This window comes from Triturus cristatus, chromosome 4_2 (genome assembly GCF_964204655.1).
Source record: "Triturus cristatus chromosome 4_2, aTriCri1.1, whole genome shotgun sequence".
Classification (NCBI taxonomy): domain Eukaryota; kingdom Metazoa; phylum Chordata; class Amphibia; order Caudata; family Salamandridae; genus Triturus; species Triturus cristatus.
Genome location: NC_140586.1, coordinates 654,190,283 through 654,209,134, shown reverse-complemented (window position 1 = coordinate 654,209,134; position 18,852 = coordinate 654,190,283). Strand labels below are relative to the sequence as shown.

Sequence of the window (18,852 nt, the reverse complement as noted above, 5' to 3'; positions counted from 1 at the left end):
ACTACTGTGAACGCTCTTAGGGAATGCTGAAAGCTCGACATGCATTACGGTCAGCAGTTCCAGTATACAAATGTGTGCACACATTTGTATAGTTTAACGTCATAAACCTACCTATAATAATCCCAGAAAGCTGCCTGATTAGATGCAAATAATTGCAGAAGCTGGAAAGCAAGATTGAGGATTCTTTGCTTTCAAAATTAAATGTACACAAAAAAACAACTAGAATAAAGGTTAGCTAAGCCATTGCCAAATTTTAGGTAACATTTTATTGAAGCATCATTTTGAAAAACAAAAGTGATACTTGCTAGTATTTCCCAAAAATATTAATAATGGCAAATCAGCGTAAAGCCAGTTTCGGCAAACTTGAAGAAAATGAGAGAAAAAAACCAAGCACTGGCAAAACCAACAGTGTGGCATTGGTTTTGCCAATGCGTGTTTTGTTTTGACATAGTTTTTGTAAAACTTTGTTGTGAGAGCGTCTGGGCTCTCACCAATAGATGAAAAACATTGGCTGAAAATAAATAAACAAATAAAAAAATTAAAATTAAAATTAAATTTAAAAAAAAACAACAAAAAAACAAAACTGTTATTCCTGGCATTGAAGGATACTACTTTGTGTGCTGATGTGCCCTTCCAAAAGCGCTCTGTCTCCCAGTGAAATTAGCCATATATGAAATATACACACACTAATAAAAACAAAAAGGTCATCTAATCATATAATTATGGCCCCAATTCAAAAGTGAACCCATGGTGGTATGCCCTTGCATTAGTGCAGATTTATGACTTTTATGAATTCGCAGAGGTAGGCCTGTAAACCATAATCTTAGAAAACGTTTTGAATGGGATTTTAGCCTGAGCAAATATGCATGTGTATATCTGCCCATGAGAAAATCTCCTGCGCGCTTGCAAGTTCACTTTCCCTAGTAAAACCCCCTTTTTACCCACCCAGGAGAAAGTTTTACTTCTGCCCTTATCAGGAGTCCATTTCCAGCCTTTCCTATTGTGGGAAAATATTTGATAAGAGCTGGTAAAAAGCCTTACACATGTAAGATTGTATGTGTGCACAGACTCAAAACGGAATTCCAACCCTGGAAATACCAGTTCCCTCTTCTTCAGGCCACAGTATGTATATTTGCAGAACAATGGCAAAATGAGGGCACTGCTAGAATCCAAACCATGCTATAATATTAGTTCTGGCATAGAGTCTATTAGCAGAGCTCTGATATACTGAGAACATTGCCATAAAATGTTACCTCACTGCATGGCACCAAGAGCAAGTGGATGTTCTTTAACAGGAGACATAACTTTATGAAGCATCCTGCCCCAAGGATGAGTAGATATTGTATCAAATTCTACACCTATAAAGAACTTGTACAATTTCTTCCGAAATCTGAATGGCATCTGACTTGTCTCTCTTGGTGCTGGACCCATCTGATGTCAGATTATATTGCAGAGCCCGCATATGCCACTTGGCACAGTCCACAAGGAGGCTGCAGGAGGCTAAAAGGTCAAGAAGCCACAGAGCTGCTCTCACCGAGATCCAAGACAGAGGCTGAAACATCGGGATCATAGTGTGAACGTCCTTGACTCGTTGCAATGGAGTAAAGTCCTGAACTGTACCATAGCCAGAACAGCTCCAATGAAAGAAAGCCTCAGTGAAGGAGTCCGATGAGACTTTGGTTTATTGATCGAGAGCCCTAATGTGGTCAGGAGGTTCGCTGTCATCTGGAGGTGGTCTAGGACTTACTGTTGCAGGCCCGCCTTCACCAGCCAGTTGACCAGGTATGGGAAAACTGGTGTCCCCCAACCTCAGAAGATAGGTGGCAACCATCACTTTTGTAACATCTAAGTTGCACTGGTCAGGCCTAACGGGAGCATGGTAAACTTTAAATGTTTCTGGCCAACCCTGAACCGCAGGTAACATCTGTGGGACTGCAGGATGGGTTTATGAAAATATGCGGTCTGTAGGTCCAAGGACACCATCATGTCACTCAGATCCAAGTCAGACAGAATCTAGGCCAGCATGACCATTTTGAATTTACCCTTCCACGATACGATATTCAGAGGGCAAAGGTTTAAGATGGACCGAAGGCCCCTCTCCTCCTTCAGCACAGTGAAATAGCTAGAGTAGCTAGTCCCTAATTTCTGAGTCCAGAACTCTCTTAATGGCTCCTTTGCAGAGTAAACCTCTTGCATCAGAATGGACAGGTGTTCCTTCGAGATTCGCTCTGATGTTGGGGGAAGATTCTGCAGAGCAGAAATAAAGGTTAGGGTATAGCCAAGCTGAACGATTTATAGGGCCATTGGTTAGAGGTAATGGAATGCCACCCTGGTAGACACTGCTGGATTCTGCCTCCCACAGTGTGGTTGTGCACCACTAATGGCAAGTTAAATCGGCTTGGTGGCTGATGCTGCAGCAAAAGGAGACTGGGAGGACTCTTGCCTTTGGTGGCCTTCACACTGCCTACCAGAGCCACATCCTTAGTCTACAAAGGACTGAGTAGATTGCTGTAGAGGCTGGGAAGACTAACATTGCCTATATGTCAGTCCCCTAGAGTAGCCTTGGAATTAATCTAACTGGATAGGAAATTGTTTGGCAGGGTTCAAAAGACCCAGAGTGTGATTAGGTCTACTCGCTTTGAAAAGTGCCAAGGCAGATTCCGCATTTTTGCTGAACAGGCGTGATCCATCGAAAAGCATATCAAATGCCATAACACCTGTTTGTCTCCAGAGACGCCACCCAACCTTACCAGGAAATTAGTAGCATCAAGGCCAGCACAGATCATGTTTTTGGTTGCATCTTGATCATCCTGAATAATTTGAGCCAGTGGGGCCCTAAAGTCTTTCGGGACTGCCAGGAAGATCTCACTGGCCATGTCCTAGCAGGCATGCATATATTGGCCCAGTAAACAAACTGTACTCACTGACCTGAATACTAGGCTGGCCAAAGAAAACATCGATTTCCAAACACCTCAACCCTCCTAGTCTCCCTTCGCAAGGAAGAAGCAGGAGATGAATTTGGTTTATCTTGCTGGTTTAAGCCGGACAACCAAACTCTCTAGAGTAAGATGATTAATAAGGAAATCAGTGTCACCAGGTGCCAGTCTGTGACATCTGGCCACCAATCTATTCATTGCTGGGCAAGAGCAGGGCTTTGACAAGGTGCCCATTAATGTGCCAGTGAAGGCTTCACTGATGGGAACAAAGGCTCAGATATAGCTGGCCCAGGCTGTACGATTTCCATAGGGACATTTGTCTTAAGCTCAGTAGAGGGTAGCTGTAGGTCCATGAGTTGCTCGTCTAATTACCACTGCAAATGAAGCACTCTTTTCTTTTGGTGGCCCAAATGATGAGTCCAACTCTGTATCAGGAGAAGTATAAACATCACTTGTCTCTTGAAAGTTCATATAAACCATCATAATGAGGGGTAGATCACCTTCATCAATTCTGGTTGGTGGCAAGATTTGATCAGAACCAGAGCCAAGAAGATAGTGGAGCCTCTGAGGGCACATCCGCTCTAGTAGTGGTATAGGAAGATATTCAGGTTGTATGGGAACTGGGTTACACTTTAGTAATTTCGTAGTATCACATCAGTTGAAATCCTGCTGAAATCAGTTTAGGGATAGACATTAGATATAGCACTTGCACCTCCGGCACCACTGATGTCGACGGAGGAGGAGGAATCGACACAGGACGTGGAGCCAGAGTCTGTACCAGAGATAGTATGGAGCTCGTTACCGGTCCAATGGGGTCAGACGGCACATAGCATTGATCCGTTAGCAGTATCGCAACTGAGGGCCTCTGTGGATCCTTGGGGCCTGAAGGTGTGACAGTCCCCACTATAAGATTCCTGACCACTGAACATGTGAACAACAGCCAGTGCCACGGCTCCAGCTGTTCTGATTGGCTGGAGAGCCAATCCGAAGGATCAAACCAAAGACCAGTTTGGACAGGCAGGTAATCGGTATTTCTGAAACAACCCGAGTCACCTAGTCCAACTGGTCGTCCTTCATTCAATCAGAATTGGGCCCCATTTATAATATATCAATTAGCTGCTAGACTAAGTCAGAATAGTGCAGAAACTTTCAACTCATTTGACAGCTTTTGTGGGTTGTAGATGCACAAGCAAAGGGAACACTAGCAGTTTGCTAAATTTGAACACAGAATTAGCCCCTTTAATTTAGTCCACCGGTAAAGCACAATAAAATCTGCACTGTGGTTAAAGTAATAAAATAAAAAAAGATAGATTCAACCACTTTCACTTTTTGGCTGAATAATTTCTCCGCTCATCTCTGATTGACTTTTCCGCAAGCTGGGCTGTAGGCCAGACGTTTTGGGGATCTGCTTTAGGTTTGGGACTGCCTCATTTCCATCTCTTCCTCTGCTGGGAACTACCCTATGAGTTGCCTCTGGCAGTGTCTTGCTCTGTCCTTGGTGAATGGAGAAGTTTCTAGATGTGCTAGCTGAAGAACAGCTGCTGTCGCAGAGAACATACTTGGGCTGTGCTGAACAGAATTTTTACTATCAGTCATATAGCACTTGAGCCCCCATTTTGAAGAACTTATTTTTAAAGTTTGAAATACATGAACCCTAAAGGTATAAGCAAGTAAGAACTGATCTTCACATCTTTTATTTTTACTGCTAAATAGTTTCACTGCTTTTGTAGCCATCTGAAAGGTTCCTGAACTTTTGTTTTTTGCTGTTAAAGCAAAAAAGCTTCTTTATATTGTAGTTGTACTTGGTAGTCTGAAGATAATTGTTTCATTTGTGTGTCTAGTAAACTAGGTTGCATCAACTTCCACAATCCTCCAAATTCCGCATGTCACAGTTCTACTACTCCTTTAAGTTAACCCTACCAGACAGCGCAAGCTGTATGGTTGCATCGACCTATTGTGGGTTTACCAATATCTTACAGGGGCTTACAGCCCAACCATTACTTGAAATTGGTTGTCTTTATTGTCACTTTAATTTGTTTGTTTCTTATTTAATGACTTCCTTGACCCAGTCTGTCTATCTTGTGTATGTCTTCCACATGGAAACTAGCCTCCTTACTGTCTCCGACTTGCTTTTATCCTCACTTTTAGGTAAGTACTTTTAGGGACCTACTTTTTACTTAAGCACTCAATAAAAGAGCATGTGTTTTCCAACGCTCTCCCGCTTGTGCTTCTCCCCCTTTTGCAAATACCCACTCATGCACTGCGTGTTGCCGACTCCCTCCTGTTGCAAGCTCTCACTTACAGAATTTTCCACACCTCCACACACTCTGCCTCTCGTGCTCCACGTTTTCCTCCCCTCGCTCATTTGCTTCTCCCCACCCCCTTTGTTGCTCTCCCATTTGTGGTGCTTTTCCCTTCCATTTCCTGATCACGTTCACTTCATTACAGTTTGTGCTTCATTGGATGTACCCAGCAGTACAATTGCATATTTCTCACTAGCTCCATGTAGAGACCTTTTGGCTTTATTCTATATTGGAAAAAGCTCACTGGTTGTCTTTAACCACTTGTGTTGGGTCTTCTCTCTGTCTCTCCTTTTGTCCCTGCTAAAGAGATGGTCTCTGGGTTATGCTCCAAGTCAGGGGTTGTCTGCAAATGTCTCGTTTCTCACCAGTATGCCCAATCTTAAGGGGCTGTGGCAATTTGGAGTTTCCCAATATTTAATATACCCGTCACCAGGCATTTTCCCGAATTCAATTTGTTGGGTCTTACTTCCATGTCTACGTGACTACACTCACTCAATATCTTAAGGTCAAAACCTGAAAAATGTTAGTATGAACCTTCTTTATTATTACTTAATTTTCTTAAGGATAAAATGTTCAATTTAATAACATTACATTTACAGACCCTTCAACGTATACTGACGTGACACTGGCAACTAAAACGCATATCAGTTATAACAGAAAGGCATAAAAATCTGCATTCTGATTATCACTCCCACATTTTGGAGAAAAAGACTTGTGAAAATTATTAATATCCGTGGTTCGCAGAAATAACAGCCACGTTGTATGCGTGTAAAACGGATGTTCACATCTTTTCAATCAGTAAAGGAACGAGGATATCTGCAGCAGAATCCCTTAAGTTTATGAGTGAAACATGTTTGAGTCTAGCTTCGCTCTCACAAAATTTCAGTTTTGTGAAACTGTTATTTTCAGTTTCCAAGCCATTAAACAAATGAGCTCCTCGGCTAATTTTAATAGAACCAAGGCAATCATTTGACCTTAAGCATCATCTTAAATTATACCAGTATCTTCAAAAGTATTTCTGCATAGACGGTCATAACTAGTAATGTATTTATTCATGGGATTAAGAATAATTACTACCACAGCAAAACATGATCTTAAAAGGACTCACGGTAATTCCAGTGTTTATACAATTGTCTTTCTAACTTGTTATATGAACATAAAATATTTACTTCACTTGAAATATACAGCTGTCATGATTCTCCAAATGTAGCATTTTTGACCAGTTGCGGTACAACAATCACTAGTTTTCTTCAACCTAAAATCACTGTTTAACTCAGACCTTTTCGCTTCTTAAAACTGTTGATCTAGAAAGTAACTAATCTGAAATAAACAAAATGCACATTGCAGACCACTTATTACTTTGAAATGAACTTACTCGTCTAGCACAACTCACCGAGTCTGTTCTCTGCTTGGATGTCCCTTCTCCAAAGGGTGTGAAGTAGTATCTTTCTCTGCTGAGAGAAAAGAAGAGGCGTGAAAGGAACATTGTCACGGGTCTGGAGGCGCTATAAACATATCCTAAGCACTTTCACTGCCCTATTAGAGACTGCACTTTACACAGCTGAAAAACTTGATTCAGTTACGTTGCTTAACAAGCACTGGCCTAGTCAATAGGTTTGATGTTTGTACGACTAGTTATTGCTTTTCATAATGCTTGTTTTTGTACAGGGTAGCGAGTCCATACAAAATCATCCATAAATATGACTGCTCCAGAGAATAAAGCAACACTTTTTTCTGTAGAACACATTTCCAGGTATTTTTGTTGCTTGCGCTCCCCAATGATGGAGGGCCACTTGACTGTAAAATAGTCATAATCCATTTCAATGGAGGCAAAAGGACACACAATCAAAATACTTCTGTGGGTTGATCCAAGACGTGATTAACAATGTCTGAAGTGGGAGGAGCCAAGATGGCGACCGGGACGGCAGCGTAGACTCCCGGCTCCGTGAACCTCCGCATCCCGCACGGATATCCTGCATGAGATCCTCAGCCTGCGCTACGCGCTCGTATTTGTGAATGAGAGTGGCAACCGACCGTGTGACTCCGAAGTTTCTGGCGGCGGTACCGCCGGAGAAATGTGCCTTTGAAATTTGCGGCCCGTGCAGCCCTGGAGCCAGGACCTCGAGTGGACGCCTTGGCCGGGTGGCAGTTCAACAACAGCGGCCTGTGGTGACTGGGTGGAGTCGGACCACCGGAGCGGTGCACACCTCGGCCTACGTTTCGCCGTGGTCGTTCCTACCGCTAAGCGTAGCGGACCGAGTGCATGTCCGGGGTGGCAATTCTGAGATTCTCCGGTGATCGCCCCTGCCTTTGACGGTGAGCTGTCCGAACGCCGCCCGTAACTCGCCCTGATCCTTGCGGGCTGCTCCCGGATTTTCGCGGGCGCTGGTCCGTGGTGGGGACGACTGTTGCCCTTGACCACACAACGGATAATTTTTGCCTGCCCCCGGAACCCTGTTTCCAGCGACGTGGACCTTGAGGCGCTTGTCCCTGGGTCCCGGTCCCAATACGGGTCGGGCCTATCCGGCGGCCATCTTGTTATGATGAAGCCTACCATCCTGCCCACCGGGTCACAGCAGGATTGGGAGTGTGTGACTTTTGGGAGTGTGGCGGAGCGATCGCAGAGAGCTGTGCTGGGGTACGGCGACCTCCTCGAGGCTCTCGGTGCCCTTCATTCCACCTTGGTTCATGGCATCGGGGTCTTGGGGAGTAAGCTCGATGGTGTGGCATCAGCGTCGGGACAGTTGCGGCCTGCCTGTCCTCAGGTACACAGGGACTTCCCACACTGCACACAGGAGGACAATGTCGCGGCCACCCCTGAGACTAGTGAACAGCTGGAAACTCCGGACAGTATGCTTCCGTGTGATCGGCTGGCTGTGGGTCTGATCTGTTCCGGAGGTATTGGACCTGAGCGGGAGGTGGTGGTCTCGTCCCGTGCACGGCCTCCGGCGACCCAGGGAAAATTCAAGCAACAGTTGTCTACTTTGGCTGATTCCGCCTTCCTGGACCTTGTGTGCAGTGCAGATCCTGGGGCAACACTGGGAAAGATGTCCCTCCATGATGCGGACTGTGTTGGTACTCAGAGACTTCCACCCCACCTGTGTGCGTCGTGTCCCGGTCGTTTTTGGACACTCCTTTACCTTGTAACATTGGACATGGCGCTGGGTCGAGGGGTATGCATGGGCAGATTTGCAAAGAGTGGTCAAGGATAAGGCTGATCCTTCAGGGGTGGTCATCTAGTAGACGGGCGGGCTCAGGGGTTGCGTGCTCTCATGGCATAGCTATTAGTATACTTGGTGCATAATGCTCCCCATCTTTCTTTGACATGGTCGATTTTGTGCTGTTTACTGTTTGCCTTGGGGAAAACTTACCGTGCGGGAGGGAGAAGCCGGGGGCATGTTTTGAAGGCCCTCCTCCAGTTTATTAATATTCTCTCTACCCCCCGTCTGGTGGGGTTCTTTTCTTACTCCCTTTTCTCTGTTCTTCTATATTTCGGGTCTGGTTCCAGGGCGACAGGCACACTGCTGGGGGGGGGGGGGCCGTACTCATCTGCAGAGGTGCAGGGTGGGGGGTTGGGGAAGGGGATTCTTTAGTCTTTACCCTTTTTTTCCATGGCCTCCTTTTTCTTCTCTGATTCTTCTTTGTTTTTCTTTGCTGGGATCAGCGTGGTACAACTCCTTTGTTGTGAATCACTGCTTTTTCATGTGTGCCACAATTTCCGGGGTGTTTTCTGGGCTTTAGGGCATGGGACTGCAGGTGCAACTGGTCATGATACTTCTCTACATCCTGCACTTCCTGTTTTAGCGCCATTGACTCGATAGATTGCCGTTTATTGTTTATGTTTGTTATTCTGCCTGCCATTTTTCGCTGCTGGGAAATTGTTTGGCACCTGATCCTTTCGTCTTTCCCTATTATAAAATGAAAGCCTTCTTAATCCTGGTGTCCTACTTGCGCCATTCACTGACCGAGAATATATTAGCATGGAGATTCTGCTCCCCGAGGTTCTGCCTGTGTCAACATTGGATCTCTGTTGCTTTGACTGCTTAGCGGCCGGCCCGGGGGGTTGTAGGCCCATACTTGTTATTGGTTGAAATGCTAATAAAGGTTTTTCAAAAAAAAAAAAAACAATGTCTGAAGCCTATGGCTGAAGGTTTCAGAGAAAAATAAGTTTTTTTAAATGCTAATTTCTAACTATAACATCCCTGAAACCTGTTTTTTCTGTGAATTTCTAAGGTTTTTTAAATGCTAATTTCTAACTATGCCTATGTAGGTAGGACATATGCAGAAAGCGGAAGAAAGGCCCAGAAAGAAGCAAGAGAAATGCAGAAAGAGGCAACAGAAGTCCAGAAATACAAAGAAAGGTGCAGAAAGAAGCAACAGAGGTGCAGAAAGAGGCCTTGTTGCAAAGTCATCCTGTGCCCCCAACTTTTTGCTGACTGGTACTGGGGGTAACTGACTCTAACCAGGCCCGGAGCCAGAGCTAAGCTAAAAGACACTTAGAATACAGTGAAAACACCTACTTACACTAGGGTACACTATGGGTTAGGGTACCCCTGTGATTGGCATGACCTCCCCTGTAAGGCCCTGGTACATACTAGGGCAGGGGGGGTTAAAACTACCTCTAAGTCAGAGGTGCAGAAGGAAGCAAGAGCAGTGCAGAAAGAACCAACAGAGGTGCAGAAAGATGCAAGAGGGGTGCAGAAAGAGGCAAGAAAATACAGAACATGGCAAGAGAGGTGTAGGAAGAGGCAGGAGAGGTGCACAAAGAGGCAAAAAGGGTACAGAAAGAGGCAAGAGGGGTGCAGATAGAAGCACGAGAAGTGCAAAAAGAAGCAACAGAGGTGCTTAAAGGGGTAAGAGGGGTAAGAGGGGTGCAGAAAGAGGCAAGAGAAGTGCAGAAAGAAACAGAGGTGACAAAAGAGGCAAAAGAGGTGCAGAAACAGGCAAAAAAGGTACAGAAAGAAGGAACAGGGGTGCAGAAAGAGGTAAGAGGGATACCGAAATTTACAAGAGAGGTGCAGAAAGAAGCAAGAGCAGTACAGAAAGAAGCAGGAGATGACCAGAAAGAAGCAAGAGAGGTAGAGAAAGAACTAACAGAGGTGCAAAAAGATGAAAGAGGGGTGCAGAAAGAGGTAGGAGAGATGCACAAATTGGCAAGAGAGGTACAGAAAGAGGCAGGAGGGGTGCAGAAAGAAGGAAGAGAAGTGCAGAAAGAAGCAAGAGAGGTGCAGAAAGGGAACAAGGGTGCAAAAAGAGGCAAGAGAAGTGCAGAAAGAGGGAAGAGCGTATAGAAAGAGACAAGAAGAGTGCAGAAAGAGGCAAGAGGAGCGCAGAAAGAGGCAAGAGGAGCTCAGAAAGAGGCAAGAGGAGCTCAGAAAGAGGCAAGAGGAGCTCAGAAAGAGGCAACAGAGGTGCTGAAAGAAGCATTAGAGGTGCAGAAAGAACCAACAGAGGTGCAGAAAGAAGCAAGAGCAGTGCAGAAAGAGGCAAGAGAGGTGCAGAAAGAGGTAGGAGAGATACACAAAGAGGCAAGACAGGTACAGAAAGAGGCAGTGGGGTACAAAAAGTAGTAAGTGATGTGCAGAAAGAGGCAAGAGGGGTGCAGAAAGAAGCAAGAGCAGTGCAGAAAGAACCAACAGATATACAAAAAGAGGCAAGAGGGGTGCAGAAAAGGTAGGAGAGGTGCACAAAGAGGCAAGACAAGTACAGAAAGAGGCAGGAGGGGTGCAGGAAGAAGCAACAGAGGTGCTGAAAGAGGCGCGAAGGGTGCAGAAAGAGCACGAGAAGGGCAGAAAGAGCACGAGAAGTGCAGAAAGAAGCAACAGAGGTGCAGAAACAGGCAAGTGAGGTGCAGAAACAGGCAAGAGGTGCAGAAAGAGGCAAGAGGTGCAGAAAGAGGCAAGAGGTGCAGAAAGAGGTAAGAGGTGCAGAAAGAGGCAGGAAATGTGCAGAAAGAGGGAACAGGGGTGCAGAAAGAGGCAAGAGGGGTACAGAAAGAAGCAAGTGAGGTGCAGAAAGAGGCAAGAGAAGTGCAGAAAAACGCAAGAGAGGTGCAGAAACAAGCAAGAGAACAGCAGAAAGAGGCAAGAGAAGTGCAGAAAGAGCCAAGAGAAGTGCAGAAAGAGCCAAGAGAACAGCAGAAGACCAGTGTAGAAAGACAACATGGGTGCAGAAAGAAGCAAGTGAGGTACAGAACGAGGCAACAAAGGTGCTGAAAGAAGCAACAGAGGTGTAGAAAGAGGCAAGAGAAGTGCAGAAAGAGGCAAGAGAAGTGCAGGAAGAGGTAAGGTGCAGAAAGAGGCAGGAGAGGTACAGAAAGAAGCAAGAGAAAGACAGAAAGAAGCAAGAGAACAGCATAAAGAGGCAAGAGGGATGTAAAAAAGGGAAGAAGGGTGCAGAAAGAAGCAAGCGAGGTGCAGAAAGAAGCAAGAGAAGTGCAGAAAGAGGGAAGACCAGTGCAGAAAGACAACAGGGGTGCAGAAAGAAACAAGTGAGGTGCAGAAAGAGGCAACAGGGGTGCTGAAAGAAGCAACAGACGTGTAGAAAGAAGCAAGAGAGGTATAGAAAAGGGCAGGTGAGGTGCAGAAAGAAGCAAGAGCAGTGCAGAAAGAACCAACAGAGGCGCAAAAAGAGGCAGGAGGGGTACAGAAAGAGACAAGAGAATTGCAGAAAGAAGCAACAGAGGTATAGAAAGAAGCAAGAGAAGTGCAGAAAGAGGCAAGTAAGGTGCAGAAGTGAGCAAGAGCAGTGCAGAAAGAACCAACAGAGGTGCAAAAAGAGGCACGAGGGGTGCAGAAAGAGGCAAGAAAGGTACAGAAAGAGGCAGGAGGGGTACAGAAAGAAAGAAGAGAAGTGCAGAAAGAGGCAACAAAAGGTATAGAAAGAAGCAAGAGAAGTGCAGAAATAACCAACAGAGGTGCATAAAGATGTAAGAGGGGTGTAGAAAAAAGTAGGAGAGGTGCACAAAGAGGCAAGACAAGTACAGAAAGAGGCAGGAGAAGTGCAGAAAGAAGCAACAGAGGTGCTGAAAGACGCGAAGGGTGCAGAAAGAGCAAGAGAAGTGCAGAAAGAAGCAACAGAGGTACAGAAAGAGGCAAGAGAGGTGCAGAAACAGGCAGTAAAGGTGCAGAAAGAGGGAAGAGGGGTGCAGAAAGACGTAAGAGGTCCAGAAAGACGTAAGAGGTGCAGAAACTAGCAAGAGGGGTGCAGAAAGAGGCAAGAGGGGTGCAGAAAGAAGCAAGCGGGATGCAGAAAGAGGCAATAGAGGTGCAGAAAGAGGCAAGAGGGGTGCAGAAAGAAGCAAGTGAGGTGCAGAAAGAGGCAACAGAGGTGCAGAAAGAGGCACCAGAGGTGCAGAAAGACACAAGAGAGGTGCAGAAACAAGCAACAGAGGTACAGAAAGAAGCAACAGAGGTGCAAAAAGAGGCAAGGGGGGTGTAGAAAAAAGTAGGAGAGGTGCACAAAGAGGTAAGACAAGTACAGAAAGAGGTAGGAGGGGTGCAGAAAGATGGAAGAGAATTGCAGAAAGAAGCAACAGAGGTACAGAAAGAGGCAAGGGAGGTACAGAAACAGGCAGTAAAGGTGTAGAAAAGGGGAACAGGGGTGCAGAAAGAAGCAAGTGAGGTGCAGAAAGAGGCAACATAGGTGCAGAAAGACTTAAGAGGTGCAGAAACAAGCAAGAGAAGTGCAAAATTTGAGGGTGCGGGGTGCGTCTTTGGAGCATGTAGGTATGCAGGATATGAGTGGTGAATTATTTTGTCTTTGATAGAACCAAGAGATGTTGTTCTACCTCCTGTCTTAGAGGATCTTTGCCTCTTTGTAGAACACTGGAAAGCAGAGGCATGCAAGCACAATGTACAGTGGGAGGAGGTTTGAAGGTCTGCAGAGATGCCTTTGAGATCTCAATTGGCAAAATGGTTTCCCAGGTGACAATACAGTTAGACATTCTTCCAAAAATTGGATTTTATTGACATACTACGTGATGGCTTAACGTTATAGTTTCAAGATCCTACCTTCCTGCTTTGAAGTTGTTTCCTGCTAACTGTTCGAAAGTGTAATGCTTGCAGGCTTGAACCAGAGACATGTAAGCTGTAGTAAGAAATCAAGCCACTATTACTACTCCAGTGGTAAAACATAACCAGAGGTTTAAAGAAAGGAGTCGAGTCATAAAGAGCAGCATAACTTTAAGCATTACTTGAAATATGCTTGTGTTTCCAAGAAATACATTCAGATGCCTAAATGCATATAAATGGCACTTTTGAAACTTGCTAGAAGTCAGGTATATCACAATTTCTGAGAGATGGACCCTGACAAACTATCATCATTTAAAGCTGCTTAGGAGGAAGACTTAAAAGGAGTAAGGGGGTACAACAAAACATTCTCCTCAAAATCCACAAATGTAGATCAGGGTTACTGAATTATATATGTCAGCAGTGGAAAGAAAAACTGTTATCAGACAATGGAGTGTTTTTCAGAAGCACAGACAAGAACATATGGTAGCTAGGTAGAATTATGACAAATAATCATTAGATTAAAATAATGAAATTACCTGCGGATGGTAATTCTCTTGGTTTTTCCTTTGCTCTATTTGGAGACATATATGGACTTAATTGGCAGGTTCCTGTAGTCGGTGAAAATATTTTATTCAACATCGGTTTCTTGGGTGTTGGGTGATTCTATAGGGAAAATTTAAAAAAAAATTGAAGGAAGGACAAACAATGTTTTTGGACATCACATTACATGCAAGTTACTTAACCATTACTGATAGTGCACCATCCTTATCCTATTTAAAAGCAGCACGAATTTCCTGCAGAAGATGCCCTGGTTCAGTCCAGACCTCTCTAGGGCTGGGTCTATACTGTCCTCAAAGAAAGATACTGGACACTTATTCGCAATAAGGAAGGATGCATGGGATACATTTTCTCGGTTGACCCAGAACAGAGTCGGAGAATAGGCTTCGAGACCCCCCTGGCACCAAAAGACTTAATCAGTGTGCCAACCTGAGACAGAAAGCCAGTTGGCCTGCAACCTCTCACTGAGCACCATTAGTGAGTTGTGCTTTAGGTGACAGTATGCATTTAAAAGATTTATTTTTAAAATCAAAATCTATCCTATTGCTAAAAATATCAACAGTAACTTTTATGACAAAATAGTGGCAAAGAAGTTTACCAGGAGGTGCTGCACCACTGGATTCAAGTTAGCCTCTCTGTTGAGGGGTGATACCCTGAAACCGGTCCCAGGATGCTTGTTTCCGGTCCAGGGAGGACCGGACGAACAAGTTACTTACCTTCGGTAACAATATATCTGTAAGAAACATTAGTTAGTTAGATTCCTCACCTTAGAATATCCCCAGGCGTCAGGCTGGATCCGGAAAGATTTGTCAGCAATACCCTTGCGCGTCGCTAGGCGTCGTCTGCGGCTCCGCGTCCGTCGTCGTGCGCCAGGATGACAGAGTACTTAGACACCACCCTCGTGCGCTGACGTCAGTTCTTGTACATAGCTTTCCGCGCCAGGAACGCAGAGCCATGCAAGAGACCGACACTGGTGCCAAAAAATTCTAGGGCCCTGAAAGGGATAACCTCAACCCTAGATATCGGTTTGCAGAACGGGGAGGATGGGTGGGCCGGTGAGGAATCTAACTAACTAATGTTTCTTACAGATATATCGTTACCGAAGCTAAGTAACTTGTTCATCTGAAAGAAACACGTTAGATTCCTCACCTTAGAATAGATACCACAGCAATACCAACCCCGGTGATGGGTCTACGAACCAAGATCACACCAGAATGTCCTGGAGAACAGAACGGCCAAAGAAGCCGTCTCTCCGGACTTGGCTGTCCAGGCAATAATGTTTAGCAAACGTGTGCAGCAAGGCCCACGTAGCTGCCTGACAGATCTCCTGCAAGGGGACTCCCCGGCCCAGGGCAGTTGTCGCCGCTGTGGCCCGAGTGGAATGGGCCCTCAGCGCTACAGGAGGTTCCTTTTTAGCCAAGGAGTAACAAGCTTTGATACACAAAATCCGCTTGTGCACCGCCCGTCCCTTCTTAGCACCCACATAGCCAACAAAGAGTTAGTCGTCCACCCGGAACTGCTTGGTGCGGTCCAAATAAAACGACAGCGCCCGTTTTGGGTCCAGACGGTGGAGCCTCTCCTCCTCTTTCGAAGGATGCGGAGGCGGAAAGAAGGTGGGCAACGTAACAGACTGCCTGATTTGAAAGGCAGTTACCACCTTAGGGAGAAAGGAAGGACGAGTCCTGAGGACAACTTTGTCCGGATGGACAGAAAGAAAAGGAGGCTTAGAAGAGGGAGCCTGGAGCTCACTCACCCTTCTAGCAGAGGTGACGGCTACTAGGAAAGCAGTCTTAGGCGTCAAGAGACGAAGGGGACAATTATGAAGTGGCTCAAAGGGAGCGCACATCAGAAACGTCAAGACCAGATTCAAATCCCACTGAGGCATTATGAAAGGGACAGGAGGAAATATGTGAGTAATGCCCTTAAGGAAGCGAGAAACAGGGGATTTGAAAAGAGAAGGCTGATCAGGAAGCCGGAAGAAAGCAGAAATAGTAACCTTTTAGGGTGCCCAGAGCAGAGCCCTGCTGGGCCAAAGAAAGGAGAAAGAGGAGAACCTCAGAAAGAGGGGCGGAAAGTGGATCCACAGTCTTTGCTGTGCACCATGCCACAAATTTGTTCCACCTGCAGGCGTGTACCGATTTTGTGGAGGGACGCCTGGCTGCCAGAATCACATCACAGACTTCAGGAGGCAAGTCAAATGGCATCAACTGTCGCCGCTCAATCTCCACGCATGGAGGTGGAGGCTGGACAGGTTCTGGTGGAGGACCGTCCCCCTGCTGCTGCGACAGAAGGTCCTCCTGAAGAGGCAGTCGCATCAGGGGAATCGATCGACCGACTGAGTAGCTCGGGATACCAGAATCTTCGTGCCCAATCCGGAGCCACCAAGAGGACTTGGGCCCGGTCACACTTGATCTTCTTCAGCACTCTGGGCAGAAGCGGAATAGGCGTACAACAGACCGCAACTCCACTCGTGACGAAAGGCGTCCCCGAGTGAGTGCCGCCTTGGAAACTCCAACGCGCAGAACTGCTGACATTGCGTGTTCTCTTCGGTGGCGAATAGATCTAACCAAGGCTCTCCCCACTGCAGAAAGAGGCTTTGCGCCACGTCCGAGTTTAGACGCCATTCATGATCCATCATGCACCGGCAGCTGAGTTTGTCTGCTCTGGCGTTCAGAGAGCCTGCCAGATGTTGAACCACCAGGGTGATGCCCTGATGTTCCAGCCATGTCCAGAGGCGCAGAGCCTCCTGACAAAGGGTCCACGACCCCACCCCGCCCTGTTTGTTGCAATACCACATGGCAGTGGTGTTGTCCGTGAACACCTGCACCAGACTTCCCTGGACAGAGGGAAGGAATGCCTTCAGTGCAAGTCGGATCACCCTCAGCTCCAGAAGGTTGATATGGAGCCGGGACTCCGCCGGAGACCAGAGGCCTCTGATCTCCGCCTCTCCCATGTGGCCCCCCCATCCCAGGAGGGATGCATCCGTCACCACTACGTGCTCCGGTTGGGGTAGGGAGAGGGATCTGCTGCTGACCCAATCGCGGTCCATGAGCCACCACTGCAACTGTCTTGCAGTGTCCTCCGAGATCAGGACGTGGTCGGACAGGTTGCCTCGATGCTGGGCCCACTGAAACTTCAGGTCCCACTGCAGAGCCCGCATTCGCCATCTGGCGTGATGCACCAACATGATGCAGGAGGCCATCAGACCCAGAAGCCGCAGCACCAACCTGACCGAAACCCGGGATAGAGGCCGAAAGATGGGAATCAGAGCCTGAATATCCCAGACCCGCTGTTCCGGAGGATAAGCCCGGAACTGCGCCGAGTCCAGAACCGCCCGATGAAGAGGAGCTGCTGGGAGGGACTCAGATGCGACTTCGGCACATTGATGGAGAACCCCAGCAAATGCAGGAGGTCGGCTGTGGTCTGGAGGTGGGAGATGACTGCCTGGGGCGAGCCCGCCTTCAACAACCAGTCGACGAGATAGGGCAAGACTGGGACCCCCAATCTGCGCAGATGAGCTGCAACCACCGCCATCACTTTCGGGAACACCCGAGGGGCACTGGTGAGGCCGAAGGGAAGCACGGTAAACTGAAAATGCTCCTGGCCCACCGTGAACCGCAGGTAACGCCGGTGGGCCGGCAGGACGGGGATGTGGAAATAAGCGTCCTGCAAGTCCAACGCTACCATCCAGTCTCCAGGGTCTAGGGCAGCCAGAACCTGAGCTAAGGTGAGCATCCTGAACTTCTCCTTGCGGAGGAAGGCGTTGACGCTCCTGAGGTCCAAGATAGGGCGTAGGCCCCGTTTGCCCTTCTTGGGCACCAGAAAGTAGTGGGAATAACAACCACAAACTACTTCTGGACCAGGAACGCGCTCGATGGCACCCTTGGCCAAGAGGGCCGTAACTTCCTCCTGTAGAAGTTTCAAGTGATCCCCCGACATGCGGTGGTACTGCAGTGGCATGGCTGGAGGGGTCACCTCGAAGGGAAGGGAGTAGCCCCTACGGACGATCTGCAGCACCCACCTGTCCGATTTGATGGAACGCCAGTGGAGCAGGTGATGGCGAACTCTGCCACCCACTGGCGTGGAATGGGCCGCAAACCACGGACTAGGAGGGCTTTGAGGAGGATGCTGCCGGGGTGGATGTGGACTGACCAGCACGTTGTCCCCCTGTACCGCCTCGGCGGAATCCACGCCCGCGTGGAGGTTGGTTCTGCGGCCTGTGGCTAGGCGGACGTGAGGGGGCGCCCCTTCCTTGGCCACGAAAGGGACGAAAAGCGGATGTTTGTGGGCATGGGCCAAGAGGCCCAAGGACTTGGCCGTAGCCCGGGAGTCCTTAAAGCGCTCCAGCGCACTATCCGCCTTGTCGCCAAAGAGGCGACTGCCATCAAAGGGCATGTCCATGAGGGTGCTCTGGACATCCCCTGAGAAGCTTGTGGACCGCAGCCAGGCGTGGCGGCGGAGCGTCACCGTGGTCGACATCCCCTACCTAGCGAGTCCGTAGTGTCCAGTTCACATCTGATAGCGTGCTGCGCTGCATCCCGCCCCTCGGCAAGAGCCTGAGGGAGCCGTGTCCGGACCGCCTCCGGACACTGGGGCAGCACGTCCTCCACCGTATCCCACAGAGAGTGGGAGTAACGGTCCAAGAGACAAGCGGTGTTAATAGACCGCAGTCCCAAACTTAGGGAGGAGAACAGCTTCTTCCCAAACTGTTCAAGTCTCTTGGATTCCCGATCCGGGGGAGCGGACGGGAAGGAGGTCTGGGAAGTAGAGGCCTAGATGACCAGGCTCTCGGGCGTGGGGTGTTGGGACAGAAAATTGGGGTCGCCCGGTGCAGGGCGGTGGCGCCGGGCCACGTTCCGGTCCACAGGAGGAACTGTGGAGGGCTTGGACCAGGTGCCCTTCAGAATGTCACAGAGTGCCTCATTGAACTGCAGCAGAGGCTCCGAGGAGCTTGCTGATGGTTGAAGCACTTCTGTGAGAAGGTTCGCCCTCACGGCCACAGAAGGCAGTTCCAGCCCAAGGGCTTCGGCCACCTTGCGCAGC

General features: G+C 47.8%; 1 protein-coding gene across 13 annotated transcripts in view; it reads right to left on the bottom strand.

Moving 5' to 3' along the window:
- The window catches only part of ITGB3BP (integrin subunit beta 3 binding protein), a 303,033-nt gene that overhangs the window by 161,806 nt on the left and 122,375 nt on the right, over positions 1-18,852 (bottom strand). For 6 of the 13 annotated variants that reach the window (XM_085602409.1, XM_085602406.1, XM_085602403.1 and 3 more), the window contains 2 exons: positions 13,788-13,914; positions 6,633-6,693 (listed from right to left, as the gene is read on the bottom strand). In XM_085602409.1, the coding sequence (XP_085458535.1) occupies positions 6,633-6,693; positions 13,788-13,890 (164 nt within the window). In that variant the 5' untranslated portion in view covers positions 13,891-13,914. Of the gene's footprint in view, positions 1-6,632; positions 6,694-13,251; positions 13,328-13,787; positions 13,915-18,852 lie in introns of all 13 variants that reach the window. The other 7 variants (XR_014960659.1, XR_014960660.1, XM_085602405.1 and 4 more) reach the window with 2 other exon arrangements.